Source organism: Chenopodium album, chromosome 18, assembly GCF_948465745.1.
Source record: "Chenopodium album chromosome 18, dcCheAlbu1.1, whole genome shotgun sequence".
In the NCBI taxonomy this organism is placed as follows: domain Eukaryota; kingdom Viridiplantae; phylum Streptophyta; class Magnoliopsida; order Caryophyllales; family Amaranthaceae; genus Chenopodium; species Chenopodium album.
The window spans coordinates 46,046,300-46,061,791 of NC_137851.1; the positions used below are offsets into that span (position 1 = coordinate 46,046,300).

The window sequence follows — 15,492 nt, forward strand, 5'->3', positions numbered from 1 at the left end:
AGACCTGAAAATTTCATTGTTTTGATTGCTTCAGCTTTTTCTTCTGTCATTTTTCTTTTAGAACGATGCAAATAATGCCACTGTGACCTTGTCAGCTCATGGTTATGCTGAATAACATGAGCCACTACCTCAAACTGTCCTTCTTTATTCACTTTTGCTCTTATGCATGCCTTGCAATTCGATCTTGTAATGGCTACTTGTCTTGGCTTTCTTGTTTTTATATTCACATCCTCTTCATCAACCATTTCAACTAACTTTGTTTTCTTGTCACCTGAATTTCTTTTTCCTTCAGCAGAACACACATAATTTTTCTCAGTTACTATTTTTGTGTGTGTCTTGTATCTAGTTATATGCTTTCGTATTGAAAACCCCAGTATAGTAGCATGTTTTTCATACAATTCAAAAATTTCTTCAAAATTTTCTCTTACCACACCAAGAAATGAACCTCTAAGATCTAAACCAGAAGCATGAATTGGATTTGTATCTGTGATTTAATACAGATATATCAGATAATAACCAGAGGCATCATATCATTCAAATTGGAGGCAACAAAAGGGTAACATTTGTTCGAAAATAGGGTCACTTTTATGCATGAAAAAGGTAACATTAAGGCATACAAAGGGTTACTTTTTGCATACAATCTGAATTTCTACATACAATCTTAGGGTAACATTTGTGCATAAATAGGGTCACTTTTATGCATGAAAAGGGTAACTTTAAGGCATACAAAGGGTTACTTTTTGCATACAATCTGAAAAGTTTATAGAAATTACCTTCAGTTGCATTTGATTTGGTTGTTTGTTCTGAATTTGAATCAATTGATTTGCCAGGAACCACTTGATTTTCTACATTGTCAATTGCTTCTTCTGCATTGTTAATTGCTTCTTCAGCATCGTCTCCATTGTTTGGATTGTTGAATATTGGTACGAATTCATCTCCAAAACTCTTAGTTTCTTCTTCTTCTTCTATAATAGATCGATTTAAATCGATTTCAAATTCAGTTTCAATTTGCCTCTGTTTTTGTAGCAATTCGTGGATGAGATTGCTACAATTTGTGGTATCGAAAGTCGAATTCTCCATTGATTATCGAATTCTGCAATTGGTAAGTTTTCTCATTTTCTCTGTCCTTAATTGATGATCGAATTTTTCAATTTGTGCGTTTTTTCACCTTTTTTGTTCCCAATTGATGATCGATTTCAGCAATTTTTGCGTTTTCTCACTTTCTCTCTCCTCAATTGATGATCGAGAGCTGCGTTTTCTCACTTTCTCTCTCCTCCATTGTTGTTCTGCGTCTTTTTGATTTTGAGGTATGAAATTCCGCGATTTTGTTTTTTTTTTTTTTTAAAAAAAAAAAAAAAAAAACTAGTAAATGAGTGGCACGTGCAAACAGTCCGATGTACAGTAAAAATACTGTACACCGGGTGCATGCAAAAGGATTGTTACATTAATAACAAAGATTGATTTTATTCCATTTTTAACTAATTTGTAAATGATATATGGATGGTAACTATAGATATATTTCCTTTTTTGAATGATTTTGATTGGAAAATTTTGGTAATACTAATTATTTCAATGAAATTAATGTAGGTAGAGAAAAGGAGTTTTTTAAAGGCCTTTAATTACTCCTAGTTTCTTTTACCTTAATGATACTCCCTATGTCCCTTAATTAGATTCCTACTTCTGCCATTTATTCCTCACATAATAAAGAAAAGTAGAAATCTAATTAAGGGATGGAGGGAGTATAGATTATCACAAGAAACTTCAATTGTAATCAATAACATAATACTAAAACGGATACCAGCAATGACACATGTCTTAGTGCTATATTTTCCCTCCAAAACTCCCCCTCTCTTATATATATATATATATATATATATATATATATATATATATATATATATATATATATATATATATATATATATATATATATATATATATATATATATTATTTTTGTCAATGCCATCAACTACCTATTATAAATTATATACAATATTCACCAAATCATATACTTATGATATTTTTATTCACATATGTCCCAAATCTAAATTAAAATATTCTCCACATCTATTAGTTCCTAACTATTAAATATTACTCCATATATCATATACAATACTGGTGGGTCATATATATGATTAGTATCGTGTCTATAGATTTGGTGAATGCGACGGGTAAAACTAATTTGGTCAATTTGGTGAATATGACAAGAAAATATTAATTTTTTCCTTACGGAGTTAGAAAATAAATTAATATTTTGAAAAGTAGTAGACTAATTTATTTTCTAACTCCCTTAGGTTACTAATATTTGCATTATTCATTTATTTTTCAATTAGTCAAATAACGTTATAAAAGTTAAAAAAAATGCAAATAACATAAAATACTATTTAAATTACAATCCATTACTTTTATATCGACCATTAGTAAATTAGTCCTTTATTACTAATTGAATTATCTTTGTTTCTTTCTTACAGAACTAATAATTTGATTTATAAATCGTACATCGCACGGACACTATGCTAGTGTAAATTGAAAATAGAGTATTGTGATGCTGAACTAAAGCATAAAAAAATACTCCTATATATACATATAAACATTTTTTTTTATTTTTTATTTTTTATTTGTTATGTTTTTTGACGGGATACATATAAAATCTTATTATGCATTATTCTTAGGAATATCAAAACATTATATTATTACTAATTTTTACTTCGTAAGTTACAAATTAAAAATACTTTTAACATGCTTTTTTTTTTTTTTTTTTTTTTTTGAAGGAACTTTTAACAAGCTTCGTGAAATACAATTTGATTATAAGATTAGACAAGTCCATTATATAAATTAAAAAAAAAAAAATAACTAAATCAAATGATGGTTAATTATATTCCTATAAATACTTTATTAGTGTTCAATATGACTTTTTAGTCAATTGCAAAAGAAGTCTACTTGAAAATTGAAAATTGAAAATTGAAAATTATGGGTGGTTGAGAAATTTCAAAAGAAAAGTAAATAGAATTTCTACCAACTAGTTGAGTAGGTAAGGCCAATTCACATTTGGCTGTACTAATAAATGAATTTTAATTATCATTTCCTCACAAAATAAGTCGTTGGAAAGGTCCTCAAAATTAATTTTCATAGTAATTACATAGGAAGTAATACTAACAACGCTACTACTCACATACTCACATACTCACATAGTTGTAACGACCAACTGCCCCCCTATACAATATAGTATCGCTTGTATTAACGAATTTTCATTAGCTTTTTCCGTGAATTTACTTAACACAACCGATTCTAACAACTTGGTTCCTCCTATATATAAACCCAAGTCACTTCACCCTTGATTCACAACATTCCTCATACTTTCAACAACATAACTTATTAGAACAACACATAAAGTATTGCCTCCTTTGTTTTTTGCATAGTTATCTCACACAAATGGCTCAAACAACTCCCAATCACACACAAACTGTGTCCGGGTGGGCGGCTCATGATTCCTCCGGAAAAATGACTCCCTTTGTCTTTAAAAGACGGTATGTATCTGTATTTTTTTCGATTTAGATTTGAATACTATAGAGAAAAAGACTTGACCACTCTCTAAGAAGTCCGAATTGACTTAAGTCGTGTGTATATCTTTTTATCATTCATAAAGTCGTTTATGTGTTTGATTTTTTTTTTTTACGTGTGAAATTAATTGTAACTTTAATCGTGATTAGGGAAAATGGAGTGAACGATGTGACAATCAAAGTTTTGTACTGTGGAATGTGCCACACCGATCTCCACCATGTTAGGAACGATTGGGGAATCACCATGTACCCTTGTGTTCCTGGGTATATTTACTTTCATCTTCTTACTTTCTGAAAAATTAATTATTTTAAGTATGTTGTAACACTAATTAACACACATATATATGTTTAATAGGCACGAAATCACGGGATTAATTACAAAGGTAGGGAAGGACGTGACAAAGTTTAAAGTGGGAGACAAAGTTGGAGTGGGTTGTTTAGCAGCTTCGTGCTTGGAATGTGAATTTTGCAAGACTTCTCAGGAGAATTACTGTGATCAGATTCAGTTCACTTACAATGGTATTTTCTGGGATGGTAGCATTACTTATGGAGGATACTCCAAAATGTTGGTTGCGGACCAAAGGTACGTCTTAAGTCATATATTTTATTATCGTACTATCAAACATTACTCTATCTGTATTAATAAAGTTACATTAATGCTACTTAAATATTCGGTTTTAAAATGTTACAAGTCTATTTTTGTTACTAATCTTCTCAAGATGACCCTTTGGTGTGACTGATAGAGTCTATTTTATGATTTTCGGATTTGTAAATTTCTCTTTGAGTGCAACTAAACAATTGCTAAATTTTTAGGTATGTGGTACGTGTGCCGGAAAATCTACCAATGGATGCTGCAGCACCAATGTTGTGTGCCGGGATCACGGTATACTGCCCAATGAAAGACAGCAAATTGCTCGAACCATCGACAACTCCCAAGAGAGTCGGGATCATCGGGCTAGGTGGGTTAGGCCATGTCGCCGTTAAGTTTGCTAAGGCATTTGGCCACCATGTCACCATCATTAGCACCTCACCTTCCAAAGAAAAAGAGGCCAAACATCGACTTGGTGCTGATGATTTTATCGTGAGCACTGACCCATCACAAATGAAGGTACTAATGAGTATGACTTTCTACCGGTAACACTTTTGTCCGTAAATAATAGTCACACATATTAATTTCATTCGGATTTATTTGAATGAATATGGCAGGCAAAAAAGAGGACTCTGGACTTCGTATTGGATACAGTATCGGCCTACCATTCACTAGGACCATACTTGGAGTTATTGAAAGTTGAGGGAACACTTCACATCGTGGGCGCTCCTGACAAGCCCATGGACTTGCCTTCCTTTCCTCTCATTTTTGGTATGCTTACTCTTCCACCCTAGCTTCACATTTTCTAACATGTCTCAATTAATTATTATGTTTTGATCTTAATGACTATCATTAAAGTTTGAATTGCCCATTAATGTGACCCAATTAATAGTTTCAAACTGATGGCGTTATAGTTAAAAAGGTACTCGTAGAATAGGGTCTGTTCTGTTCACCTTATTTTCACTTATTTCAGGTGTAATAAGTTCAGTTAGTTCAAGTTTAATAAGTTTTGATAAGGGTAAACTTAGTATAAATTACAACTAAAATAAGTTTTAAAGGTCTAATAAATTCAAATAAGTTCAGATAAGTTCATGTAAGTTCAGATAAGTTCAAATCAGGTGAATAGAACACACTCAGTAAACACTTGTTTTTTCACTTTAGATTTGATGAAACTGAATTGTTTATTTTGACTACCGGTTAAAATTGATATTAATACATTATGGAGTACAATTTTAATTGATAGCTATAAAGTTGAACTTGATTTTCTACCATTATTTGTCTACAATCACAATTATTGACATTATTTTGCCAAAATCATAATTAGTGACAATGATATATGGAGTATATTCATTGGTTTGAGTACTTTCACGAGATTTTTTTTTTTTTTTTTTTTTCATGCTACCCTGCTTTGATATTATAATGGAATTAATGTTACCCTAGGCCTTGTTTACTTCACCTTATTTTTGCTTAACTGAAATTATTTTTACTGAACTTAAATTATTTTTACTGATTCCATATTATATTTCTTCTTTGAAGTTACTGATTTTAGCCAAACTGAAATTATTTTTACTGAGTTGAACTTATTTTTACTAAACTGAATATATTTTTGTTGAACTGAACTTATTTTTATTGGACTGAAATTATTTTTACTTAATATTATTTTTTTTAAAGTGAAGTGAACAGGGCTTACATACATTCCAAAAATTTACGCATGCCCGTATTATGTGCACAAAATGCTAGAAAAACCTAATTAAATTAGGAAATAGTTAACAATGTGCACAAAATGCTAGAAAAAACCTACTCCGTAATTAAATTACGAATTGCGCCTCGTTCAATTCACCTTAAAATAAAATATTTAGTAAAAACAATTTCAATTCAGTAAAATTAATTTTAGTTCAATAAAAATAAGTTCGGTTCAGTAAAAATAAGTTTAGTTCAGCAAAAATAATTTTAGTTTAGTAAAAAAAGATTTTATTCAGTAAAATTCAGTAAACTTAAAGAAGAAATATAATAGAAAATTTGTCAAAATAATTTTTATTCAATAAAAATAATTTCAGTTTAGTAAAAATAATTTTAGTTCAGCAAAAATAAGGTGAAGTAAATGGGGCCTTAGTTAAACAAAATCCGAATGGGCCAAAAATAGGATGAAGTAAACGGAGCCTTAGTTAATCAAAATCTGGATGGGCCATTGATAAATAATTGATTCAAAACTAAACCCAATAACAAAATCTGGATGGGCCATTGATAAATAATTGATTCAAAACTAAACCCAATAGTATAGGGGATACAATTCATATAACACAATACAACGACATCTATACATTATAAAATGAACTCCTTCCTACTTATCTGTATACTCCGTAATTTGTATACAAATGCAACATAAATCTAAATTAAACTAAATATGAATAATTCAATTTGCAGGAAAAAGAACAGTGAAGGGAAGCATGACAGGAGGAATGATAGAGACACAAGAAATGATGGATATGTGCGGGAAATACAACATAAGTTGCGACATTGAAATGGTGACGCCTGACCAAATTAACGACGCTCTTCAACGTCTTGCTAATAATGATGTTCGCTACCGCTTTGTCATTGACATTGCTGGCAAGTCATCTAGACTTTGAATTTTTAATTTTTATTTTTCAAATGCGTGCTTTTAATTGACTCGTATGAAGTTATGAGCCATGTGAGTGATATTAAACGCCTACATTTTTCGAATTTAAATTGTTTCCATGATGATGTAAAATACTCCTACAATAGTGTAAGATATGTTAATTGGCTGATTGTTGGCCATATTATATTCAATAAAATAAATGAATAAAAGTTTTCTTTTTGTTTCCTACTTTACAGTGAACCAAATTTCCAATAATACTTTTTTCTCTTTCCCTTATTTGAAATTTACTTAACATTAAAATTCTTCTTCAAAAAAAAAAAAAAAAAAAAAAAAAAAAAAAAAAGTTCATTAAAAACATTGATTTCTTAATCTTGGGTAGAGTTTGGGTTTTGGATCGGGTACACAAGTATGAGGTAATTTTATAAGGCATGTCTTGTCTCTCCACCTTATTTTTGTTGAAATGAAATTCTTTTTACCAATCTGCAATTGTTTTATAGAAATTTATTTTTAGCTGAACTTAAAGTACTTTTTTCTTATAAAGCCTTTTTTTTTTTTTTTTTTTTTTTTTTTTTTTTTTTTTTTTTTTTTTTAAGATAATGATTTTCATTGAATAAATAAAGCTTACTTTTCCTAAACCTATTTTATTTTTGCTAAATTTATATAAATTTTTTTGTTAAGCTAAAATTATTTTTGATTTACTGAAATTAAATTATATTTATATTATTTGAATAAGGTGAAGAAAACAGGTCGAAGTGTATTATGTGTCACCTACTACAAATTTTTTTATTATTATTATTTTTTTTTTTTTTTTTGATGCTTTAAACAATAACTTAATCAAGGTTTTATATAAAGAGGTGGATGTTGCAACAAATTGATGATAATAAATTAATAATGCAAATGGATAAGATAAGATTAAAGTTTGCAATAAGTTTGTAATAAATATCAATGGGATGGTGTCTTTCTTCTCTCCCTACTCTCATAAACTCATTATTGTACTGTAAATGTTAATTTGAATATGTGGAATTCGTATTATCCATATACTCCGTATTACATAATACTGTACCACTATAATTGTGAATTTTAACTAATTCATTCTTTTTTCCAATTTCAGGTAAAGAATGAAGTTGGGATCATGTTATATTATCATAGTTGGGTGGAAGTAAGAAATTGACTACCGGATTATGGAATTAAAAGTTAATTTTGCAGATCTTTATTACAATGTTTTGGATTAAAGTAATTAGATTTGTATTATGGAGATTATTCTTTTAAGCTTTTATAATATGACTGAATTTCAATTACTCATTTCGTTTGTAAGTTAATTTTATTTTGAATCTTTATAAATTCTAACGCAAAAAATAAGGGGGTGTTTGGTTCAAGCATATTAGGTATAAGGTATGGGTTTGGAATGACCAAAACCCATACCTTGTGTTTGTTTCTTGAAATTTCATTTTTCAAACCCATACCTCAAACCCCGAAGGTATGGGTTTTTGAAACCCAAGGGGGGAGGTGGGTATGGCTCATACCTATACCTTTAGGTTTAAAATTAAAAGGAAAACTATCATTCCTAGATAAAAACCAAACACATGAAATCAAGTATCAAGTTCCAACCCCATACCACCCAGGTTTCATTCCTCATTCCAAACCCATACCATTGTTTGAACCAAACGCCCCCTAAAAGCTCTTAGCCCATCACCTCGATTCAAATGCATTTTGATTTTAATCTAGTTGCCAACAAGTACGTGCATGAAGCGTACAACATAGGCACATAGCTACTGGATATAGGATCCACTCTTTCATTTTAATCTAATAGACTTTTTACTTTGTTTTAAGAGTGACTTTCTACTTAACCAATAATAAGGCAATAAGGCACTTTCTACTTTGTCAAGGTTTTGTTCTTTTTATTTTAACATAATATTTGCTACAAAAATAATTAATTTTATTAATATAATTAAACTTAATCAATTGATATACGAGTATATATATTCTTGTATTTATTTGTGTGTGGTCTACTGGTCTTATATATTGGAATCATCTTGCAATTGATATACGAGTATATAATTTCAAAATTAACATCAATTTATTTTAGTAATTTTTTATTCATTGATTATAAAAAATAATTATTTTAATTTGTAATGACTAAACTAAGTAATGACAAACGTAAAAACATATGTTTTATCTTAAAAACGGAGAAAGTATGGAGCAAAATCAAAGTTTATGTGTGAAATACTGAAGAAGAATAATATGCTTGCTGTATTCTTGGCTCACAGCCGAAATATATAGATGATTTACAAGATATAGTTTGCTAAGAATATTGACAATATTATTTGCTTAACATAATTATATCTTTGCCAACTAAGAGAATATCATATTTTTAACACTTCCCCCCCCCCCCTAAGTTGGATCATGGTGAGGATCTAGAATGCCCAACTTGGACAATAGAAAATCAAACTGTCGTTTGCCAAGTGCCTTTGTAAAGATGTCCGCCAACTGATGATCTGTAGGTACATATGATGGAGCAATAATACCATCAGTAATGGCATCTCGCACAAAATGACATTCAATTTCAATGTGTTTGGTTCTTTCATGAAAAACTGGATTTTTAGGAATGTGTAGAGCTGACTGACTGTCACAGAACAAAGGAATAGCCTTGGGATGATGCACTCCCAAGCTCAATAACAAACCTTTTAACCATTTCAGCTCACAAGTAACTGCTGACATAGAACGATACTCTGCCTCTGCTGACGAAGCAGATACCGTAGGCTGTTTCTTTGTCTTCCATGATATTGGGGATATGATTGGCCTAAAAACACTAACCAACCTGTCACAGATCGACGAGTGATTGGACAAGCAGCCCAATCTGAGTCACACCACCCTTGAAGGGTCAAATCACTGTCTGGCCGAAGTAAAATGCCTTGCCCGGGAGTCCCCTTCAAGTATCGAACCACACGAAGAGCAGCATCCCAATGCTCTATTCGAGGGCTCTGCATAAATTGCAACAAAATGTGCACAGAATAAGTTAAATTTGGTCTCGTTACCGCCAGATAAACTAATCGACCAACAAGTCGACGATAGGCCTCCGGATCCTCTAGTAACTCTCCATTTGCATGTCCCAATTTGTAATTCTGCTCTATTGAAGAACCACCAGGCTTTGCACCTGTCAAGCCTGCCTCAGAAATAATGTCTAGCGTATATTTAGCTGACACAGAAATAAACCTGTCGCACTACGAGCTACCTCAATACCAAGAAAATATTTCAAAGGGCCTAGATCTTTCATTTTAAAACAATCTCCCAAATAACCTTTGAAAGCTAGTAACGCAGTGGAATCATTACCAGAAATAATCAAATCATCAACATAGACTAGCACATTTATCTGAAAATGACCTTTAGTGAATGTAAACAGGGCATAATCAGAGTAAGATTATAGAAATCCGTACCCTTTTAGGGCCGTAACAAGTTTTGTAAACCAACAACATGGAGCTTGCTTTAAACCATATAATGACTTTCGCAGTTTGCACACCAATTTTGGATTAGAGTTCTCAAACCCTGGGGGCAACCTCATGTACACCTCCTCTTCTAGATCTCCATGTAAGAAGTCATTGTGCACATCCATTTGATGAAGTTCCCAATTCTTCGAAGTGAATATTGCCAGAAAAGCTCGAACGGTTGTCATCTTTTCCACAGGAGCAAAAGTCTCATTGTAGTCAATGCCCTTCGTTTGATGATTGCCAAAGATAACTAACCGTGACTTCAATCTCTCTATGTTGCCATTAGACAAATATTTGGTCTTATAGACCCATTGACTACCAAGAGCACGTTTCCTGGGAGGAATCTCTTTCAATGTCCAAGTTCCATTATCTTCTAAGGCCCGGATTTCTTCTTGCATCGATTTCCTCCACCCTTCATGCCTCATAGCCTCCTTGAAAGACTTTGAATCATTTCCCGAAATAATTGCTGCCAAATATGTACGATAATTGACAGAAAAATTATCACAATTAATATAGTGTGCTATAGGATAAAGGGTACCTGATTTCTGAAGTGGAAGCGGTGTTGGCGAAGATGGACGTTTTGCAATTACCGTATGAGTGACAAAATCCCGAGAAAGAACCGAAGGAGTTTTTACTCTGAAACCCCTACCCAATTCTTGCGGATCACTTGAACTAGACGACTGGGAGTGCTGTGAGGTCTACTGACTGCTGTGAGCAGCACTGCTCGGCTGTGTGGAGTGCTGTGAGGTCTGCTGACTGCTATGCGGGTCACTGTTGTTCGGCTGATTCTGCTGGTGTTGTGTGCCGCCCTGCTGCTGCGGCAGGGGCTGCTGCAATCCAGCAGGCGATGGTTGGCCAGCGGGCTGGGCAGCAGCTTGGTCTTGCTGGTCAACCAGGCTACCATCGGCCGAGGGGTCCCTTTGAGGCCCCGTACCTTCGACTGTTGCCCTTAAACTGCCTTCACCATAAAAATCATCATCGACCACAACATCATCATACATTGGAACCACTCTCTCTAGCTCAATATTCACCATATTTGCATCCAAGAACGGAAAAACATCCTCAAAGAACTTCACATCTCGAGACACAAAAAATTCCCGCTTGTCAAGATCATATAAGTTCCACCCTTTTTTGCCAAATGCCCAAAAAAATATATTTCCTACTACGACTTTCAAACTAGTCACCCTTTGTTTTTTGGTTGTGAGCAAAACATAAGCATCCAAAGGTTTTAATAACATTGTAAGAGGGGGGAAAGCTAAATAATATTTCAAACGGAGTTTTTTCTGTACTAGTATCAATGGAGATGGAGTTCGGTTAATAAGGTGAGCGGCTGCTAGAACACATTTACCCCAAAAATGTATTGGCAAGTGAGCTTGAAATCGTAAGGCACGGGCAACATTTAAAATGTGTTTATGTTTTCGCTCTACTCTACCATTTTGTTATGGTGTTCCAATGCATAATGTGTAAAATAATATGCCAGTAGCAGAAAAATAATCAGGTAAGCAATTAATTTCCGTACCATTATCACTTTGAACAATTTTTATTGTTTGGGAAAATTGGCGATCAACCATAGCAACGAAACTCATAAAAGTACGGAAAATCTGTTTTATCATCTAACAAATACACCCACACAGCACGTGAAAAATCATCAACAATAGTTAAGAAATATCGAGCTCCACAAGACGAAGGATGCCTATAGGAATCCCATAAATCACAATGTACTTTTTCAAAATACGACTGGCTCTATTAGAGTGTTTAGCACGAAAACAAACTTCACAATTTTGATTCAAACTACCCTTAAAATCAACTACAGGAGGAAGTAACTTTACTACGTTCTCTGAAGGGTGCCCCATCTGTTTGTGGCATAACTCCAAAGACGAAATCGCTCCGGTAGTCGTAACATGTTGAACTGAGTCAGTTTCTCCGAAGTAGTAAAGTCCATCTTGCCTAACTCCCGTTCCAATAAGCATCCCCATTTTGTCCTGTATAACACACAAAGAAGAATCAAAATTGACAGTACAATTCAAATCTTCAATTAATTGTGAAACCGAAAGCAAATTGCAACTTAATTGTGGAACATATAAAACACGCTTAAGAGTGATTGAGGGCGACAATCGAATCGACCCTTCCTTCTTTGCTAGCACAGACCCTCCATTAGGAAGTCCAAAAGGACAATGCATAATATCAGTGACATCAAATAACCAATTCTCGTCTCCGATGACGTGATGTGTCGCGCCGGTGTCAATGATCCAACTCTTGGTATAAAACTTACCATTCAAACGGTTGTCAGGGACTTTGGCGTTACCAAAAAATCCCGCAATTGCCTTCCATTGATCAGGAGTAAAAATCTAATTCGATGTGCTCGACTCCGGTACTGCCACTAGTAGTTGATGCACCATGACTGCTACTAGTTGCGACATTAGCTTGAGCAGAGCCATGCCCCCGCCTTGAGTGCTGCCCCTGCCACGCCCAGCTCCGTCAAACTTGGGCTTATCAAACCAGTCTTCAGGGTAGCCGTGAATCTCATAGCAGCCACTCACTTCATGGCCACGTTTCTTGCAGTGTGTACAGACCGGTAAACCCCAACAACCCGAGGCATCATAGCCGGGTCTTTGACACTTGGAGCACACCGGTCTATCGGTCCCTCTGCCACGCCCACGGCCAGCACCGTTGTTAGCGTTGAGGGCGAAGCCAACAGCTTCGGATGTCTTCTCTTCCGGAACACCTTTGGCGAGTCGAACGCGCTCATCTTGGATAGCCAATTGGTATGCTCTGTCGAGTGATGGCAGGGGATCTTGAGAAAGAATGTTAGCTCGTAATTGAGCATAATAATACTTGGAGTAAAGCCCCATCAAGAATTCGTGAAGCCTAGCCGTCTGTTGCCTCTGAGCGTGCAATTCTCCTGCGTTGCAAGTCGAGCAGCAAGAACAAGATATTAATGGTTCATGCCGTTAAAGTTCCTCCCACAAGGTATTCAATTGTCCATAATAAGCTAAAATAGACATTGATTTCGTCTATTCACAACGTGCAATAGAAGACTTCAATTGATAAATCCGCGGACCATTAACTAGAGCAAAACGTTGCTGTAGATGATCCCATAACTTCTTTGCTTCATGATATTTTGTCAAGGTGGACTTGACATCCAGATCAATGGTGTTAGTGATCCAAGAAACTAACATAGCATTTATGGTATTCCAGTCCGATTGAGTACAGGGAAGAGTCGGGCCTGTTATAGTACCATCCAAAAATTCAAACTTTCAGCGTGCCTCTAACGCCATACGTATATCGGCAGCCCAATTATCATCATTATCGCCCTTAAGACGAGTCGGGGTTATAAAATCACCACGTCGGTCTTGCGATCCTAGATAAAATGGGGATATTGGTTCAATTTTTGATGGTGGTGGTGGAGGCGGTGGCGGTGTATCACCGGCCATTGTTGTAGGTTAAAAAAAAATCAAGGCTCCGATACCATGTGAAATATTGAAGAAGAATAATATGCTTGTTGTATTCTTGGCTCACAGCCGAAATATATAGATGATTTACAAGATATAGTTTGCTAAGAATTTTGACAATAATATCTACTTAACATAATTATATCTTTGCCAACTAAGAGAATATCATATTCATAACATTATGACATGTATAGTAATACTTAATACTCAAGAATCAAAACGTGCAAAGATCTGATCTAGTGTGAATCCTGTGAGCCCTCGATTCTCATTAACCAAAAATCAAAATATCAATACAAGGTACCATGACAAGTGATCGAAAGTTATATTTTGTTGTTGATGGCTTGAGCAATAAGCCTACAACTTTGTATACATTAGCAAAAAACCCAATTGAGATCCAAGTTTGATCTAGAAATACTGAATTGGATAATGAAAATGTTGAAATTCATATGATAAAAACCCCAAATTTGCGAAGTGCCCCATGCTATGGCCAAGAAATTAAGGAGTGAAAGCAACATAAAATACTCCTTTTTTTTTGTATGAAAAGTGGCTAAAGTTTGGACCGTCAAGCAATCATCTTAGCAACAATAATAACCCTTTCTAAAATTAGTAATGGCTCTTAATTTGCATGCTTCTTTCTACTTTGCATCATTTAACTAACTAATAAAGCCACTTGCTAACTACTTCATATCCTAATAATTTAACTAATTAAGTCCAATGAATCTTTAAAGCCTTCCTACGTTTTAGGTCATAAATAAAGTACTTTGTATGTACAAATTATAATAAAGCAGTGTTTTTGGGGGAATTTCGGCTGTAATTATAGAACAATTTGGAGGTTTGGTCTGAGCTTCATACATACACTAAATACACTATACACATAATGGATACATTGTATGTTTGTGTCATCACCAACTTGCTTAGATTTGTTTCTTTTAGACCTTAATTTCTCTCTGTTTTTTTTTTTTTTTTTTTTTTTTTTTCTTTGTTCGTTTGTTTGGACGAAAATAAACCTTAATTTCTCTATTTCTATGAAAGTAGTGAAAGGAAGGAGATAGGAATAAAGGCAGAATTAAGATTTCAAATCTAATATTTAAAGTTTAGGATGTCCACTCTAGGGTTAATTAGATGGGTAAAAACATTTAATCTAATCGACTCGATTTGTGAATAGCTTGGTACTGTTCGAAATAAATGGACATTTGTTTTTATAACATACACTTGATATTTTTTTAAATGATTCTATAGTACTCATTCGTAAAATAATAATTAAAAAAAAAATTCTACTCCCTCCATTCCCAAATAATAGTCTCTTATGGGCAAATTTTAGTCCCAAAATATTCACCCCATTTGCTTTTTCCAACAACAATTAATATTAATTTTTTTACCGAAATTCCTCCAATTTGCAACAATATTTGTGCAAATTTAACTTTCTCATGTAAATTTTGTTTTCCCATGTACTTCTATTACTTTCTCTCTTTACTTTTTTGCATACCCAATGTCTATTAACTTTTTCAATGTACTTTTACTATTCTTATTTGTGTTTATTAATTCGCGTGAAAAATGCGCATAATGGACTATCAATAGGGGACGGAGGGAGTATATAACAGTTATCTTTAAAATGAAATTTTAAGGTAAAACAAACTGTAATTACACCAAAATGACAATCATATATTTTTACATTACTACAATCACCAAATGAAATTATCATTACATGCAAATATACAACCCTAAAACTCATACTCCATCCGTCCCTTAATTAGATGTTTACTTCTAAAATTACATGGGAATTAAGGA

General features: G+C 33.5%; 1 protein-coding gene across 2 annotated transcripts; it reads left to right on the plus strand.

Annotated features, from left to right (window-relative positions):
- Nucleotides 1-3,233: 3,233 nt before the first annotated feature.
- LOC145592454 (putative cinnamyl alcohol dehydrogenase 6) lies at nt 3,234-8,069 on the plus strand. Of its 2 annotated transcripts, XM_081648906.1 has the most exons (7): nt 3,234-3,528; nt 3,712-3,825; nt 3,917-4,144; nt 4,375-4,669; nt 4,768-4,921; nt 6,575-6,757; nt 7,879-8,069. In XM_081648906.1, the coding sequence occupies exons 1-7, from the start codon at nt 3,434-3,436 to the stop codon at nt 7,887-7,889; spliced, it is 1,080 nt and encodes a 359-aa protein (XP_081505032.1). In that variant the 5' UTR covers nt 3,234-3,433; the 3' UTR covers nt 7,890-8,069. The 2 variants fall into 2 exon arrangements, with proteins under 2 accessions (XP_081505032.1, XP_081505031.1); XM_081648905.1 differs by lacking the exon at nt 7,879-8,069 and having other exon boundaries at nt 6,575-6,986.
- Nucleotides 8,070-15,492: the final 7,423 nt, after the last annotated feature.

What these genes read in the sequence shown, in the direction of transcription:
- LOC145592454 (XM_081648905.1), top strand. Translation starts at nt 3,434, where the DNA reads ATGGCTCAAACAACTCCCAATCACACACAAACTGTGTCCGGGTGGGCG. An exon ending in CTGACCCATCACAAATGAAG is followed by an intron (nt 4,670 to 4,767) that starts GTACTAATGAGT and finishes TGAATATGGCAG; the next exon opens with GCAAAAAAGAGGACTCTGGA. An exon ending in TTCCTTTCCTCTCATTTTTG is followed by an intron (nt 4,922 to 6,574) that starts GTATGCTTACTC and finishes TTCAATTTGCAG; the next exon opens with GAAAAAGAACAGTGAAGGGA.